The sequence below is a fragment of the Pleurodeles waltl genome, chromosome 3_1, assembly GCF_031143425.1.
Source record: "Pleurodeles waltl isolate 20211129_DDA chromosome 3_1, aPleWal1.hap1.20221129, whole genome shotgun sequence".
NCBI lineage: Eukaryota > Metazoa > Chordata > Amphibia > Caudata > Salamandridae > Pleurodeles > Pleurodeles waltl.
This window is the reverse complement of record NC_090440.1, coordinates 1586762847-1586777210: the sequence shown is the minus strand read 5'-3', so window position 1 is coordinate 1586777210 and position 14364 is coordinate 1586762847. Positions and strand designations below refer to the sequence as shown.

General features: G+C 48.1%; 1 protein-coding gene across 1 annotated transcript in view; it reads right to left on the bottom strand.

The window, feature by feature from the left end:
• NMI (N-myc and STAT interactor) overlaps positions 1–14364 on the bottom strand; it is a 123184-nt gene that overhangs the window by 68992 nt on the left and 39828 nt on the right. Inside the window, exons 2-4 of the mRNA XM_069225215.1 lie at positions 5529–5605; positions 5278–5436; positions 3328–3444 (exon numbers count right to left, since the gene is read on the bottom strand). Of these exons, the coding sequence (XP_069081316.1) occupies positions 3328–3444; positions 5278–5436; positions 5529–5579 (327 nt within the window). The 5' untranslated portion in view covers positions 5580–5605. The remainder of the gene's footprint in view (positions 1–3327; positions 3445–5277; positions 5437–5528; positions 5606–14364) is intronic.

Here is a 14364-nt window from a genome sequence, read left to right as displayed (position 1 = left end):
CATGTTTTGCTTGTATCTTTTGGTTTGGAAACATAGCACTTATTACCTTGTGGAATGCCTGCACTCTTTGTGGACTTGGAGTGGCAATTCCTTTTGATGTGTTGATGGTTGCTCCTAGATATTGTTGTGTTTGTATGACAAATGTGGTGTCGTTTGCGCATTTTTTTACTGTGTTGGGCTTGATTAGCCAATCGTCTAGGTAAGGGAACACATGTATCTGTTGTCTCCTGATGTGTGCTGCTACTACTGCTAGACATTTTGTGAACACTCTTGGTGCAGTTGTTATTCCGAATGGCAACACCTTGAATTGGTAATGTATTCCTTTGAATACGAACCGTAGGTACTTTCTGTGAGAAGGGTGTATTGGTATATGAAAGTACGCATCCTTTATGTCTAATGTGGTCATGTAATCTTGCTGTTTGAGCAGTGGAATGATGTCTTGTAGTGTGACCATGTGAAAATGGTCCGATATGATGTAGGTATTTAGTGTCCTGAGATCTAATATTGGTCTTAATGTTTTGTCTTTTTTTGGAATTAGAAAGTACAGGGAGTAAACTCCTGTGTTTTTTTGTTGTACTGGTACTAACTCTATTGCATCCTTTTGCAGTAGTGCTTGAACTTCTAGTCCTAAAAGTTCTAAATGTTGTGGTGACATTTTGCGTGTTTTGGGGGGGATGTTTGGTGGGAAGTTGTGGAATTCTATGCAATAGCCATGTTGGATTATTGCTAATACCGAATTGTCTGTTGTAATCTGTTGCCAAGATTGGTAGAATTGGCTTAGTCTTCCCCCCACTGGTGTTGAGTGAAGGGGTTACGTGACTTGAAAGTCACTGTTTAGGTGGAGGTGTTTTTGGAGTCTGGAATCTTCCCCTACTCCTTGGGAATTGACCCCCCCGATATCCCCTGAAACCTCCCCTTTGGAAGGAACCCTGATATGGTGTGGTTCTTGTTTGTTGGCTGGTGGTGTCTGTGGGTTGGCCACGAAACCCCCCTCTAAATGGAGTTTTTCTGAAAGAGCCTCTGCTCTGCGGGGAGTAGAGTGCGCCCATGGCCTTGGCCGTGTCTGTGTCCTTTTTAAGTTTTTCAATGGCTGTATCCACTTCAGAGCCAAAAAGTTCTTTCTCGTTGAAGGGCATATTAAGGACAGCCTGCTGGATTTCAGGTTTGAAGCCTGAAGTGCGTAGCCAAGCATGTCTCCTTATGGTGACAGCAGTGTTGACTGTTCTTGCTGCAGTATCGGCTGCGTCTAGTGAAGAGCGGATTTGATTGTTTGAGATCGTTTGTCCCTCTTCCACTATTTGCTGCGCCCTTTTTTGGTATTCCTGGGGAAGATGGTCAACGAGAAGTTGCATCTCGTCCCAGTGTGCTCGGTCATATCTGGCCAGCAGCGCTTGGGAATTTGCGATGCGCCACTGGTTGGCTGCCTGTGATGCTACTCTTTTCCCTGCCGCATCAAATTTTCGGCTTTCTTTGCCCGGAGGTGGGGCGTCGCCAGATGTATGTGAATTTGCTCTCTTGCGAGCTGCCCCTACTACCACGGAGTCAGGTGGTAACTGCGAAGTAATAAACACTGGGTCTGTGGGTGGTGGTTTGTATTTCTTATCCACCCTTGGGGTGATGGCTCTTGATTTTACGGGCTCTTCAAAAATTTGTTTTGCGTGCCGTAACATCCCTGGTAGCATTGGGAGACATTGATATTGGCTGTGTGTAGCCGAGAGGGTGTTAAATAAAAAATCATCCTCTATAGGATCGGAATGCAGTTGGACATTGTGGAATTCTGCTGCCCTAGCCACCAGTTGCGAGTATGAGGTACTGTCCTCTGGCGGTGACGGCTTTGTGGGGTATGACTCGGGATCATTGTCCGGCACTGGGGTGTCATACAGGTCCCAAGCGTCTTGATCCTGATCGTCATGACTTATGGTAGTTTGCGCTGGTGAGTGCATTTGTGGCGGTGTTTGTGCCGGCGATGCCTGTGGTGGAGAGGGCGGAGGCGTGACTTTTTTAACCACTTTGGCTTGTGGTTGTGCGTCATCCTTTGGAAGTTCGATCCTTCTTTTCCTCATGATTGGGGGAAGGGTTGATATCTTCCCTGTGTCGTGCTGGATGTACAGTCTCTTTTGTGTGTAGTCCGATTCTACACTTTGGAGCTCTTGTCCAAATCTGTGCATTTGGCCACTTATTCCTTGTTCCTCTGAGTAGGATGAAGGTGTGGTATTTTTCGGCGCCGAGAGAGAATCTTTTTTCGGTTTCGGCACCGACAGAATTTTTGTTCCTTTCGGCATGGATTCTCGGTGCCGATGTTTTTCGGTGCCGGTATCTTGTTTTTGTCTCTCGGAGCCGCTTTCTCGGCTCCGAGGTTGCTCCATGGCGGTCCCTCGACCGGAGTCGGGTGTCTTCGCTATGGGCGTGCCCTTTTTCGGCGCCTTCGACGGGTCGCCTGTTTTATGGGTCGAGCCATGGCCTGTTGGCAGTGGCGTCCCCTGGGCTTTCGGTTTGTCGATGGATTTACTTTTCGACGTCTTACTCACAGTTTGTTGCTGTTGTTCGACGTCGGAGTCTCCGGATTCTGATTCCGGAACCGAGAATGTTTCCTCTTCCTCATCGAAACGTTGTTTTGTCGACGTGGACGCCATTTGTTGACGCCTGGCTCTTCGGTCCCGGAGTGTTTTTCTGGACCGGAAGGCTCGACAGGCTTCACAGGTATCCTCCTTGTGCTCGGGGGACAAGCACAAGTTACAGACCAAGTGCTGATCTGTATAAGGATACTTACTGTGACATTTTGGGCAGAAACGAAACGGGGTCCGTTCCATCGGCTTCGATGTCGCACGCGGTCGGGCCGACCAGGCCCCGGTGGGGGATCGAAACTACCCCAAAGTCTTCCGATGATCGGTGTCGATGTACCTAACTATCCCGATACCGAACGGAACAATACCGACGCTTTCTTCCGAGATTCTGACTAACTTTCCGAACCGAAACACGGAGCGAAAAGGAATACGTCCGAACCCGACAGCGGAAAAAAACAATGTAAGATGGAGTCGACGCCCATGCGCAATGGAGCCGAGGAGGGAGGAGTCCTTCGGTCCCGTGACCAAAAAGACTTCTTCGAAGAAAAACAACTTGTAATACTCCGAGCCCAACACCAGGCAGCGGACTGTGCCAAACATGTGTATCTGCAGCAACATATGCCATCGAACATTAATTAACCTGAAAAGTATTATGAAACCTAAGGCTGTTAAGAAGAAAATATGCAAACTTTAAACAGAGACACATTCACATATTACAGTAAGTTTCAGACATGAGTACCATGTGAAAAACCTTTGATCATACCTTAGTTCTGGCTGCTATTTCCTTACACTTGGCCCTTACAGCTCTTACATTCTGTTGAAGTATTGTGATGTCTTTCTTTAATTCAGAAGAATTTTCAATGAATCTACTTCTTTTTTCCTGCAAAAACAAACGGAGTCAAGAATCTTTTGTGGGTATTAGCAATACCAGGCTTCTTTGAAGGCTTCAGTCAACAGTCTCCTTATACAGTCAACGATGGACCTTGTCAATATGCAGAATATTTTTTCAAAACAGATCCCTGCAAATTAATGTACTATATGGCAAAGAGACCAGCACAGCAGCACCAACCTAATCGGAGAATGTATTCTTTTATCCTCATTTCACCATCAAACGTTCTTAACACATTTTGACCGGACACCCTTCAAAAGGTCATTCAAGAGGTCGGGGCAAAGTCTAATATGGAGAAGGAGTTAGACTTCCCTGCCCCCTCCCCATATCTGACCTTTGATGTTTTGGGAACACCCACTTTGGAACCTGAATCTTCCTGGCGGCTCCCTAGGTGTCAGGGAGCAACTCAATTGTCCCAGTGCCTGAGACCCAGGGACAGAATTAGAAAATTCCAGACATTGACGGCGAATGTACGGCGATACGAAAAGTGCAGGCACCATCTTGGGAGTCTTGCCTCGCTTGAGTCTTACTTCGTCTTTGGGTAATACTGCTTTGTCTGCACCACTGGCTGTTTCCCTCCCATTTGACACTGGTAACAGGGGCCTCTAACCTCTTTCTGAGAAGCTGCGCAGTGAGGAAGAGGAGTGTGGTTGCTCATGAAAAATTGGACCTGGTTACTGGGCAGTGACGCACGGATGGAGTAAAAAGACAGAGGAACACTAATCCTTTCCTGCATGCCGCATCTACCTCTGGCGGCGGCCCGGGAGGTGGGCTAGGATGCAGCTGTTACCTTGTATGGACTCTACGTTGTTTGTGGACTGGGGCGCACCTGGGAACATACAGCCTTTAATCTCTTGGCCGGCCATGCAATGACATAAAGGAGTGCGGCAGCATCTTAGAAAGCTGAGCCAGGCCCTATGGTCGCAAGGAGGTATCAGATGGACAGGGAGACAACTCCCTCACAGCACATCATCACCAGAAGCCAAACTGCTTATGCAACTCAAACCCCAACCATAGGCCTGCTTCTAAACCACTGAAGCTACAAAGACCACTATTTGCCAGCTATCCCAAACGATTGCGATACTGCAGACTTCACCGTGGAGCAGTCAATGCCAAAGTAATGCACTCTACAAAAGCTTTTTGAGACACTAATTTATCCACAAGGTTTGCATAACGAATTATGTCAGTATTAAAAACATCACAATCAAAAGCTAAAGCTAACCCAGGGGTCAAGAAGATCACCTTTTCTGTAGGTCAACTGAGTGTAGCATTTGGAGTAATGGTGTGCACGATAGTAGACAATGTCACTTAAAATGTTGAGGGAGTTTGGGGGAAATGAACCCATATGGAGGCAAGAACTTCAAAGGAAAAAACTAATTAAAATAATTTACTCGAACCAAATACTACCTTCAGGAAAATATGCCAGCCCCATACTAATGTACAAAGGAGTAGTAGAACAAACTAAACGACCAACAGGAGTCAACTGGGCCACTTCAGTTAAAAACTCCCTTTCGGTCACTTTCATCTCCATTAATGTCCATTGCACAGATTAAGAGACAGCAAGGCCTCCTCAAACAGGAGGGGGAAATTATGATGTACCAGTCCTATTTTCCAAAATTGGGTATTAATTAGTTAATTTATTAACATTTGAGTGTGGGCCAGTAATGCAACTAGTGATATGTTGCAATACCATTGTTTTGTTAGGACAAGGCCCTGGGATCACATTTTTCTTTACTAAGGAAATTAAGTCAAGTTACATATGTTAATATTAGTTATTCTGGTCAGACAAAAATTAAAATAATATTGCCCTTGCTTTTTTCTTACCTCAAATTCTGCTTCTCTGTTAGTCATTGTAGCATTGATCTCCTTTCCTTCTTCCATCAGTTTTGCCAGCTTATCCTGCGCCAAATTTTTCAGATGATCTGCATCTAGTTTCTGCAGAACGAGTTGATCTTTCTCATGCTCAGCATTCTTTACTTCGTTCTTGGGTTGTGTAAAAGTAAAATAGCAAAATCAATGCATAAAATAAATCTCAATTGGTACATTTCACGTCAAAAGAAACAAGTGTAGATCACCTGCCAGTGTTTTAATTCTTCTTGCAGTTGTTGTAGTTCCTCCACGCCCATATTTTGAATATTCAGCGCAGCTCAATCTAAAGTGTAAATACAATTGTTAAAAGCACAGATCTGAAGATATCAAACTCTAAAAAATGAAATCACCGCCAGTCAGTGAAGCTACTACAAAGGTGGCAAGTGCCAATATATAGTATTGTTTGCAACAACGGGTAGGGCCCAAATCACACCAAAATCTATGTGCCAATATTACCAACTGCACAGTATTCACCAATTCCGGACTTACGTTTCCAACTAGTAGTAGTAGTTGTAGTTAGGAGTCCCACTCTCTTATGTGAGGCTCAAACAACAGAAATTACAACACTAAGGTAACTAGTAATTATTCTACATTCCGATTTCTGATCTACATCCATTGGTTGAGATCTCTGCATCAGAGGCTGGTACAGTACTGGTTGATGGAAAAGACCTATAACAGGTAAGTTTTATGTGAGTGTTAGAGGATTCAGCAGAATAAGGGGCTTATTATGCAAGCTGTATGAGCACTTACTGGCTGCAGAGCACTTAGTTTTACAACATAAGTGTGGCCCAGAAGGGTAATCTATGAATTGACATTACTAAACAATACACACTAGAGCAACAGCTTAGCCCTTCTTATCTTACCTGGATATCGAAAACACACTGCTGGTTGGGTTACCCCATATCTGTGGGCTGTAAAATATATCCTTGTGAAGGGATTCCCAGGAATGTGGGATTAGTATAGTTATCATGAAAATAGCCATGTTTTCAACTGTCTTTTGAAATGTATATGCTCCTGAATGATTCAGATCATGGATGGTAGCAAGTATCATAACTTTGCGGCTTGTACTGAGAAAGCAGTGCCTCCTGCATGATAAACAGCCTTTATCACCAGGGATGTGGAATTCCTATCGCCCGACGCCCGGGACATCTTGTTTGAGGTCAAGGGCTACAAGTTTTTATGTTTACTTTGTCCTTGGGACAAGTAGGCCCAACCCCCTGCAGCACAAACCCTTTAGCTGCCTGATTACAGAGAGTGGAACTCTCTGCAGTTGAGTTAATGTGTTTCCAAAAGATAATGCTGTTCGAACTTGTATTTATGGTTCATTATTTGAAAGTCTTCATTATTAGTGTGAGTGCTGTAAATAAATGTTTTAAGGTCACACTTCACTACTGACGTTGGTTCCAGTACAAAAAAAAAAAAACCTGTATACACATGTTTGAAAAGTTTAGACTATGAGGCTAAGTTTAATGCTCCCAGAATGCTCTCTGATTATATGCAAATGAAGTGTCATTTGGTAAAATGTGTTGATGCATGCTAGTATTTCCCAAAAATATTTCTAATGGAAAATCAGTGTAACCATTTTCAACACGATTATGGGAAGCATGAAAATAAACAAACACTGACAAAGCCAACTGATCTGACATATTTTTATAAGTCTTTTAGTTTCATCAATGCGTGTCTTGTTTTGACATGGCTTTTGTAACACTTTATTGTTGTGGGAGCTACCAGGCCCTCAACATTGTAACAAACACTGGCAAACCCCCCCAAAAAAGTTTTTGAACTCTCTAAAAGCACACCAGCGGCATAACAAAGGCCCCGCAGCCGCCCTCCATGGGGCCCCTTCAGCACAGCACCTGCCCTGAGTGAGTCTGGAGAGGGGGCTCCTCCATGTTCTTTACAAAGGGGCACCCTCCAGTTTAGTTACGTCACTGATTGCCACTGTAGTTCCTGACACTGAACAAAACTACTTTGTGTGGCAATATGCTCCTTGTGGAAGAGCAGAATGCGATCACTCACAGTAAAGCCGGCCGAAAGAGAGAGAAATAGAAGTTTAATAAAAACAAAATGTCTTTGTTAACACCAGACCTAATTAGGGACCAAGACCCACATGTAGGTAGCTTTTTGCATGTCGCAAACAGCGACTTTCGCTGTTTGCGACATGCAAAAAGCACACTGCGATGCACAAACCCAGTTTTGCGATTCGGTAACCTGGTTACCGAATCGCAAAACGGGTTTGCGACTCGCAATTAGTAAGGGGTGTTCCCTTCCTAATTGCGACTCGCAGTGCAATGTAGGATTGTTTTGTGACCGCGAACGCGGGTGCAAACCAATCGCAGTTTGCACCCATTTCAAATGGGTGCTAACACTTTCGCAAAAGGGAAGGGATCCACATGGGACCCCTTCCCCATTGTGAATGTCACTGTAAACATTTTTTCAGAGCAGGCAGTGGTCCTGTGGACCACTGCCTGCTCTGAAAAAATGAAACGAAAACATTTCATTTTTCATTTTTGTTATGCATCTCGTTTTCCTTTAAGGAAAACGGGCTGCATTACAAAAAAAAAAACTGCTTTATTGAAAAGCAGTCACAGACATGGTGGTCTGCTGTCTCCAGCAGGCCACCATCCCTGTGAGGGCCGCCATTCGCGAGGGGGTCGCAAATTGCGACCCACCTCATGATTATTCATGAGGTGGGCATTTGCGAAGCCCTTGCGAATCACAGATGGTGTCAGGGACACCATCCTACATTCGGATTTGCGACTCGCAATTTGCAGGTCGCAAATCTGAACCTACCTACACCTGGCCCCAAATTCTTAAAGAAAGTCACAAAAGTGCACCCATGGTATATGTTGTACCCTATAAAATATTTGTGAACTGTATTTTAGCATGGGTAAATACGATGTGTAGATTTGCTCATGTAAAAATCTATTGAGCATTTGCAAGTTCATTTTCCCTCCAGCCACTTTCTTCCCAACACTGGAAGAAGTTCTAATTCTGCCATTGTCAGGAGTAAATGTCCAACCTTTCTTATTATGGGAAAATATTAGAGAGAAGCTGGTAAAAATCTTTAAAACATGCAGGTTAGTAGGTTTGCAGACTCAAAGGCATTCCAGCCCTAGAACTATTGCTTACTGCTTCCTCCAGCCCCAGTATGCAGATCTGCAGAAAGGTGGCAAAATAAGGAAATTGTTACAGTAGGGATTGAAACTGCAAGTATTTAAGCCCTACTATGGTAGTAGCCCTGGCATAATCAGAGAGGCTATTATCAGAGCACTTACATAATGAGATTGCTGCCATAATTTGTCGCCACACTACATGGCACCAAAGGGACAAGTAGATCTTTTTACAGGACAAGTAGATTTGAGAAGCAACCTGTCCACTGGACAAGTAGATATTTTAATAAATTCCACACCCCTGATCACGCAGCAGAAACCACGCAGTGCCTTTAGAACACAGGCTCAATAACTAATGCGTCTTTACCACGCGTTCCTGAACTACGCAAGTCTTTACAACAACTTGCTTTAGGAAACGCGTTGTTGGACTGGTGTTCGATTTTAAGTCCAAAACATTCCTTACTTCTGTGCAGACTGGAGTTGGAATACAAAATTATACTATTCACAAGTCTAGCACTTCCCTAAGTCACACTGTTGTAACAACTTGCGTGGCAAAGGAATGCGTGGTAACGATGCTTTCTTTGTTTAGACCATGTTCTAAAGGCACTGCGTGATAAAGGCATGTGTGGTTCCGTCATACAACCCCTCCAGTGGATTTGTTATAGTAAGTTGGTATGATGCTCAGTGGTGCAAGCCTGGAGTGCAGTGTCTTGTTTAGCCTGTATTGCTTGACCTTAAGTTGTAAGTATAGTTGTCCATTTCCCTAGGAGGCTCTGTAGGCTGTGTGGCTTGCCTTGAACATTGCTCTTCTAGCTGTAGGTAGCCAGAGGAGTGCTTGCAGGGCGAGTCAGGGCGAACCATGCATTCTCTTGTATGAAGGCAGAAAAAGAGTCTTGAGGCAGCATTTTGAATTAGTAGTATTCTGCATACAATGACAGAAAGTGCACCTAGCAATAGGCTGTTGGCATAGTCAAGTTTGTTGATTATGAGTGTTAGGATAGCTAGCAGCTTTTGTTGGTATTTAAGGCATGGAAAGAGGCAACACTGTGTTTTCATTACGTAGTAGGTATTTTTTCTGATCATTGAGGTCTGCTTTTTCCATTGTCTGACTGTGCATTTGTAGTTGGCGCTTGTCTGTTTATAGTGCTATAGTTGATAGGTGTTTTGATCCTGAAGTTAATGATTTTGTGGTTGCTCCAGCTTACTGGAGAGCTGTCTGTCACTATGGTCTGTTCCACAGGGAGGGGAAGTGGTGAGAGAGGGGGATATGTTTTTTGGTAATATGACATCCGGAATGCGTTCAGTAGAGTGAGTTGGGCGAAAAGCAATTTGTTAGAGGATGAAGGGCTCAAGGTGGGTTGTGATACCTATGTTACAAGGATATGTAGACCGGAGAAGTTTGATGGGTCTTGGTCACTGTATCAATTAAGACCTCTTTAAAGTTAGCATTGCTGGGTAATTATCTCTATATTAAGAGGAAGATGGGATGTAGGAAACTGTAGTTTATCATAGTAGTGTCACAATGTGGAGCTGTACCTCTGTTTCCTGAATAACAAAACAATAATAAGAGGAGCTATTGTCGGGGCGTGGCCAGGGTCCGGAACATGGCGGACGCCTGATTTTCTAGCTCCGGAGGGGCCTGCTGGAATAATCCTTTTCAACGCGCTGGTCCGGGCCGCCTGCTCACAGAGTGTGGGCACCTTGCGGCGGATCACCGGGAGACACGATTGAGCCCCCAAGGCAGTCCTGGGGCGAGCGGCAAGCCGTACTATTTGGCCCGTAGCGAGAGGAGGCGTGCGGCCCCTCCCCTCGCTGGAAGCCGCGGCCTGGCGTGGCGCAGCCGGCCTCTGCGGGAACGAGGCGGGCGACCCGGGTTCGTCGGCGCCCACATTGGAGGCTGATTTGACCGTAGCGAGGGGAGGCTTACGGCTCCTCCCCTCGCTGGAAGCCACGGCCTGGTGGAGAGCAGCCGGCCGCGGCGGGAACGAGGCGGGCGGTCCAAGTGCGGCAGCGCTCACATTGGCGGCGCAAGACCGGATTGAGGATCCTGAGACCCTGATGCGGTTGGGGGGAATTGGGGGCCCAGGAGGGACCCCTCCCCGTTGTGCGCCTTCCCTGGAACCAACGGAGTGGGCGTAGGGGCCCCATTTTTACCGGAGCCGACCTGAGTACATCGTGTTGGGCCCAGTCGGAGCACCTGGGCACAGAAATGGCGACGTGGTGAGCGGACTGGCGGAGTGTATCACCTGTGGAGGTCCCGAGGTGGGACGCGGGGCCCCATGTGTCGCGCCCTGGGGGAGGTGCGCACGGCTCCTGACCTGCTGCCCGACATGAGGGGACCACGGAACCACCGGACATTTTGGGGCACAATCGATCCCTAAGAGAAGATATCGAGCACGAACAGGTGGGCGCCCACGAACACGGAAGGAGGACTGGAGAGTGGGTGAGTGCCCCATTGAATGGATGACTAGGCCGTGGCTGCGGCGGGCACCTGGATCCGGCTGGCGGGGAGGGGCCTGACGGGAAGACCGAACAAAGGAACGGGGCTGAAATAGGTGGTAATTATCCGCAATCGCCTGCATGAGTGCCCCCCATCCCGGGAACCACACGTTGGGCACGACCAGCGGAGCACTTGGAGATTGACCAAAAAGGTCAGAGAGTAGAAGTTAGAGATCCGAAGTCCGAACAGAAGGGACAAACCCAGTTGTGGTCCGCACGAACACACGCGGACCGTCTGCCGGGGCCTCAGAGGCGTGCCCGCTTGCCGGACCAATGCCCCCCAAGGGCAGACACAAGAATAGAGCCATGGACCCCGAGCTGCCACCTGGGGTGAGCGAAGCGGTCTCACCAAACCAATCACAAATTAAACTTCAGGACACTCTAGACAAGATACTGGGGGCCATAGAGGATACAAAATCAACATTGCAACGTGACATTAACCAAGTTGCGATTGAGGTGGGGCTCCTGAGGGCTGAGCATCATAAGTTAGTTAACAGGGTCAAAGAAGCGGAAACCACGTTAGCGGACATCGCTCCAAGGCAGAAAGACATAGCAGCGGAGGTAACCTCACTGACCGGCAGAGTGGCAAGACTCGAACAATGTGCCGAAGACGCGGAGGGAAGAAACAGGAGAAACAATGTGCGCGTGGTAGGCCTCCCCGAAGGGACCGAAGGGTCAAAACATGGTGGGCTTCCTGGAGAAATGGTTGAGCGAGGTGGTTGCACCGGGGTAGCTGACCCCCTTCTACACCCTGGAACGAGCCCATCGTGTACCGTCGAGACATCGTGCCCCTGGCAGACCCCCCCGTGCTGTAATCGCGAAACTTCTGCACTACAGAGACAGGGACATCCTACTACAGAAAGCCAGAGAGATGGGCCCGTTCAAAGTAGGGAACGGGGAAGTTACACTGTTCCCGGACTTCACGCTGGAGGTCCAGAACAGGCGAGCCTCATTCCTAGTGGTCAAAAGAGCCCTGCGAGACGAAGGGATCCAGTACTTGCTATTATACCCAGCCAGGCTAAGAGTGATGGTGGAGGGAAAGACCACATTCTTCCAAACACCGGAGGAGGCATGGGAATGGCTCGAGAGACATGGATCCCAAACTGTGCGACCTGCAAGAGAGAACCCTGGAGCGAGAAGAGCTCGCCGAGCCCCGAGGGGGAAGAGGTCCAGTGACCACCCACGGTTAGCACCAATGCAAACGCAGAGAGAAACGGACAGGAGGGCGGCCCTGGAGGCGGCGGCCCGGGTGAGTGGTGAGGTGCCCCCCCCCCGAGGAGGGTCTGAAGAAGAGTCTGACGATACAATGGTGTCCTCTATCGAAGACTCGAAGGGCTTGTCTCGAGCGCCGAGTGTGACCCCACAGACAGCCGACGAGCTCGTATAGCCCGGACGTGTAGCGGCGCCCAGAGACATGGCACACTGTTTGAGCGAGTGGCCCCTCCGGACCTGGCTCCCCCCCTGACTCGACTCTCGCCTGTCCGACTTGGCTGGCGAGTACTGCAGTTATGTGTTTGAAAAAGTTGCGCTTTAGCACAGTTTATTGGGCAACCTACAGTTCCGGAGGCGCCCTGGGGTTGGGGAGTTGGGGTTCACAGTTAAGAGTTAAATCGGCCAAATGGGTGGAGAAATCTGACTACAGTAGAGGAGTGGGCATGCGGGGTGGCAATTAAAATCACGGGCGCGCCAGACCCGCTATGAACAGGTTCTAAGCACTGGATGGCAGACTACAATCTTATAACCTGGAATGTCAGGGGGATGGGCACTCTGGCCAAAAGACATAGAATTTTATCATTCCTAAAGAGAAGAGGGGTGCAGATAGCAATGTTGCAGGAGACCCACTTGGTACTGGGCGAGGGAGAGAAACTAAGACGGAGGTGGAGGGGGCAGGTGTTTGCCACGGAATATTCAGCTTATGCAAGAGGCGCACTGATCTGGATTAGAGCGGGGGTCCCACTGACAATTGAGTCTTCTAGCATTGACAAAGAGGGAAGATTTGTGATACTGGAGGGGAAACTACATGGGACTCCGATAGTCCTGAGTTGCATTTATGCCCCTAACCAAGATCAGATCTCATTCATGACGGGCTTATCAAGACACCTCACCCGCCAGTGCACAGGGGAAATACTAATAGGAGGGGACTTCAACGCAGTACTAGATATAAACATGGACAGGTCTACCCCGCCATTCCAAGGGGTAACATCAATTAAAATAGCACAAAGTCTAACTGAGTGGTTGAGCACTTGGGAGTTAGTGGACATCTGGCGGGTGCAGCACCCGACCGTCAGGGACTATTCATTTTACTCGGGCCTCCACCCAGAATTGATCGGGTGGTCTGCACTCCTGGGCTGGCTCGCGGTATGACCCAGTCCGAATACCTTGCTCGCACAATATCGGATCATAATCCTCTACTACTAACGATGAGGGTGTCACGGGACAGACCACCCATCCCTTCATGGAGACTGGCCCCCGCGACACTCGAGGATCAGGCATATAGAGAGTCACTGCGCAACCACCTAACAGAACACATTGAAACTAACAAGGGATCCACCCCCTCCAGGGCCGTGGAGTGGGAGACCCTCAAAGTGGTGACGAGGGTTTCTGTCTTGGGCAGTCGGCGGGAGTGAAGCGCACACTAGAGAGGGAGCTAACCGCCCTGGAGGAGGTCATACACGAGGGAGAGCTAAGACAGGGCCCTGCAGCGCAAGGAGATGAAGTATATAATCAAGCACGCAGAGAACACTCACAAGCTGAAGAAAGGCTAAGATGCCATAACATGCAAAAATACCTAGAATCCCTACAATCAGAGGAGGGGAGGTCGGGTAAGCTGCTGGCATGGTTGGTGCGCCCGAACGGTGATAGCGAACCCATCACAAGTGTGCTGGATAGAGGGGGAAACCGCAGGCTATGCCCAGGCCCCATCAATGACGCATTCAGGGACTATTACGCACACCTGTATAGAAGACCTAACGACCTGGAGGCGGCGACATTTGACAGCTACTTGTTACAGATCCCCCTGCCGGTTCTGGGTCTCGAGGATAGGGACAAGCTAGGAGGGCCAAAACCATGGAAGAGATAAATGATGCCATAACGCAACTGGCCCCTGGGAAGACCCCTGGTACAGACGGCCTTCCTATGGATTTTTACAAAAAATATAAATCCTTACTGACTCCCTGCTTGGCGGAAATGTATGCGGAGGCAATACAAAAGGGGGAGCTGCCATGTACACTGCGTGAGGCGCTGGTAGTCCCACTCCCCAAGACAACCAACAGGGAAGCTTCGCTGTCTCCGACTTCCGCCCGCTGTCCATGCTAAATAGTGACTTCAAGATCCTCAGCAGGATCTTAGCCAGCCGACTGCTTCCCCGCATGTCCACACTGATACATGCTGACCAAAATGGCTTTATTCCCGGTCGCAGCACCTCTCTAAA